At 41.6% G+C, this 4,098-nt stretch overlaps 1 protein-coding gene across 1 annotated transcript; it reads left to right on the top strand.

Moving 5' to 3' along the window:
* The first annotated feature begins 238 nt into the window (after window positions 1-238).
* On the top strand, window positions 239-2,233 carry GIMAP2 (GTPase, IMAP family member 2). The gene is made up of 2 exons (XM_065883618.1): window positions 239-266; window positions 1,272-2,233. The coding sequence occupies exons 1-2, from the start codon at window positions 239-241 to the stop codon at window positions 2,231-2,233; spliced, it is 990 nt and encodes a 329-aa protein (XP_065739690.1).
* The last annotated feature ends 1,865 nt before the right edge of the window (window positions 2,234-4,098 follow it).

The following is a 4,098-nucleotide window of genomic DNA, read 5'->3' as shown; positions in this document are numbered from 1 at the left end:
AGGTGGGGCGACAAGCGAAACCCATCTTCTGACGCACTGGGTTGACTCTGAGCAAGTTACTAAACTTCTCTGTAAAATAGAGATAGTACTTCTTTCCACCCACCTCCTCAGCCTTGTGTAGACAAAGGAGGCATGGTTGTGAACGTTCTCTAGAAATATACGGTTCTCTCATGAGTCGTAACTCAAAAATGATAGTTTTTTAATTGGTCTCTGGTCTCTCTGTCCCTCAGGAACTGCCATGAGCCAAAAGGAATGCAGTCACTCTGGTAAGAAAGTGACTTCCTCTCTGTGCCTCTTTACCCATTCTGTGCTTATGTTGTATAAAAATCATGCTATACTTTGAAGCAAAGCATAAGTGAGCAGCAGTTTCTTCACTAGAGAGGATCATTTCACAATGTTCATTTCAGTATTTCCCTGGTCTAACCATTTCACTGGTGGTCGGGACCACACCTCTGCCCAGCCACGGTCAGAGGAGCCGTCTTTGGTCCTGGAACAGTCAGGTTACTTCCCCCACCTGAAGACGGAACCCACTGTCTTGGCTACCCGTCTCTCATCTCCAGAACATTTGCCTTTTACAGGGCCAGAACTGGATGATATAGGCAAATTTTGAATGACAAGGTATGTTTTTAATTCTAACTCATCCTCCAGATATGTGTTTCTAGGAGCCAACATGGCAATGCCCTGCAGACCTAGAGAAATCTAGAGTTTTAAAAATCATTATTTTATTTGATAATAGAGTCAGCTTCTATTTCAGAAATGCCATACATTGTGAGAGTAGCTTTTCCCAGACTTTTCCTTATCATTAAAAATATTCCATTGGCATGATCAGTGTGGTAATAACAAAGCAAGCTTATTCTTTTTTTTTTCACCTTTGTTTTTTTTAATTGAAATATAGTTGATTTACAGTACTTTCAGTTTTACAACAAAATGATTCAGTTATACACACACACACACACACACACACACATACATATGAATAGATTTTTAGATTCTTTTCCATTGTAGGTTATTACAAGATATCGAGTATAGTTCCCTGTGCTATACAGTAGGTCCTTGTCGGTTATCTATTTTATATATAGTAGTGTGTATATTTTAATCCCAAACTCCTAATTTATCACTCCCCTGCCTGTTTCCCTTTTGGTAACTCTAAGTGTGTGAGTCTATACCTGTTTTGTAAATGAGTTCATTTATATCATTTTTTTTAGATTCCACATATAAGCGATATCATACAGTATTTGTCTTTCTCTTCTAAGTAAACTTGCTCTTAGCAGGCCCATATACAAAGAGTCAACAAGCTCAACATGCCAGAGGATCAGAGCTGAGAGTCATTCTGGTGGGCAAAACAGGAACTGGCAAAAGTGCTACGGGGAACAGCATCGTCGGGAAGGAAGCATTTGAGTCCAGGCTGAGCGCCCAGTCCTTGACGAAGACTTGCAGTACAAGTCGGGGAAGCTGGGGAGACAGAGAGATGGTTGTTATTGACACACCAGACATGTTTTCTGGGAAGGACCCCTCTGATTCCCTGTACAAAGAGGTACAGAAGTGCTACTTACTCTCCGCACCAGGACCGCACGTGCTGCTCCTGGTGACACAGCTGGGCCGATTCACCACGGAGGACCAGAAGGCTGTGAGGAAGGTGAAGGAGATCTTTGGAGAGGATGCCATGAGACACACAATTGTCCTCTTCACCCACAAGGAAGACCTCAAGGGAGGCTCCCTGATGGATTACATCCATGGCTCAGATAACAAAGCCCTAAGCGAGCTGGTGGCTGAGTGTGGGGGGCGAGTGTGTGCCTTTAGTAACCGTGCTAAAGGGAGCAATCGGGATGACCAGGTGAAGGAGCTAATGGACTTGACTGAGAGCCTAGTGATGGCAAAAAGGGGTGGCCACTACAGCAATGGGCTGTACAGCCTAGTAACAGGGTCAGAATGTGCAACTGTGCAGTCAGAGGAAAGATTACAGGACTTCAAAGAGAGCTTTGTAAAGTACACGGAAATTCAGAGGCGTTCAGCCATGGCCAAAGCCCTAATCCTAATAGTGATGTGTATTCAGGTGTTTGTCAGATTGCAAACTCTGTTATTTCGTGTCTTGCACGGAATGTGCAATTTCTTTTACCGCTTACTGTTTACCATGTGCCATTTATTCTGTCGCTTACTGTTAATTATACCCCAAAAATTAATGGTGATTTTTAGAAAGACCATTAGACTGGACCGCAAGACTCCTATATTATAGTTACAATCAGTGGTTCTCTATCCACTGTCATTTAGTGGGTGAATCACACACTGTACCTCCCCTGTAAAATACAGCGCCTGACAGCACCAGACGTTTGAGATTCTGTGAAGTGCTTAAATCTTAACATCATTCTATTTGTTAGTAAACCAAATGGTTTTAAAAGTTACTGTTTGTTTTGAAATATAGCTTTTTAAACTTGTAAACATAAAATTCCTCTCATTTGCAAATCTCTAAAGTCAGTTTTATGTCCCTAAAAACTACTTTTCTTCTTTATACTATTACTATTTCTACTGAATATAACAAAAATAACAATAAAATTTCTACTGGATACAGTACAATAACAAGTAAGCTGTAGAATTCCTGAGATCACATGTCTTTAATTCTGTGCTATGGTTTTATCCTCAGAAGATGGTAAGTGAACACGTGGCTCACTTCTGTAACACAACCAATTCGTGCTCAACAATCACACGCGGACACACTCACACATCAATAGTCTGTTTTATGTGCATCAAATTTGCTTAACATTGAAAGAGGCTCAGCCAGATTTTACCCCTGGTGCCCATTCCCAGTTAGCATTGAAACTCACATAGAGGCTTACGCTTCAGACAGGATGGTGGACTGAATAGTTTGGAGCATCATCCTGTTAAACGCAACTAGAATTTTTAAAAATAAACACAGGGTTTCCCTGGTGGCGCAGTGGTTGAGAGTCCGCCTGCCGATGCAGGGGACACGGCTTCGTGCCCCGGTCCGGGAAGATCCCACATGCCGCGGAGCGGCTGGGCCCGTGAGCCATGGCCGCTGAGCCTGCGCGTCCGGAGCCTGTGCTCCGCAACGGGAGAGGCCACGGCAGTGAGAGGCCTGCGTACCGCAAAAATAAAATAAAAAATAAATAAAATAAAATAAACACAATCTTTATGACTGATGAGCTCACTAGAAAATTAGGAAAACTCCAAACATGAAGCAGACAATACACATAAAAAGGATGTGGAGCTAAAAGGGGAGTTGAGAGCCATGAGGACAGGCAAACCCAGAAGGCAAGGTTGACCTACAGACAAACGCCTACATCAATCCCAAGATGAAGAAACTCAACCTTGGGTTGTTGGTAAAGTTAGAGAGCTGATTCTGAGGTCTCTGATCCCCAGACCCAAACCTATATTAAACCTTCCATAATATTATAAATTCTAATATTATAAATTAAATTTAAAGTATTTTTTAACCAAATGTAAAATATTCTGTTTTTTTTTCTTCTTATGCTCATTTTTGTATGATGTACTTTTCAAGGAATTTTTCCATTATACTTAAGTAGTTGAATTTATTTGCAGAAACATAAAATATTTTATCATCCCTTTAATATGTACAAGAGCTAAATTATTGGGTTGGCCAAAAAGTTCGTTTGGGAACCCAATACTTGTTCCTCTTCGAATTCTGATATTGGCAATTTATGATTATTTCTTTTTGTTTGATCAGCGTGGCTAGAAGTTTAATTTTATAAGTTTTACAAAAATCTAACTTTGATTTTCTCCTTTATATTTTCTCTGTTCCATGCCATTGAGCACTTTTTTTTTTTTTTTTTTTTTTTTTTTTTTTTTTTTTTTGCGGTATGCGGGCCTCTCACTGTTGTGGCCTCTCCCATTGCGGAGCACAGGCTCCGGACACGCAGGCTCAGCGGCCATGGCTCACAGGCCCAGCAGCTCCGCGGCATGTGGGATCTTCCTGGACCGGGGCACGAACCCATGTCCCCTGCATCGGCAGGCGGACTCTCACCCACTGCGCCACCAGGGAAGCCCCATTGAGCACTTTTAAAAATGTCTTTTGCCCAGAATTTTTTAATGTCAAAGAAGTTCAACTCATCAATTTTTTCTTTC

Source organism: Phocoena phocoena, chromosome 9 (assembly GCF_963924675.1).
Source record: "Phocoena phocoena chromosome 9, mPhoPho1.1, whole genome shotgun sequence".
NCBI classification, from domain to species: Eukaryota; Metazoa; Chordata; class Mammalia; order Artiodactyla; family Phocoenidae; genus Phocoena; species Phocoena phocoena.
The sequence above is the reverse complement of the archived record's forward strand: the minus strand, read 5'-3'. Positions and strand labels throughout refer to the sequence as shown.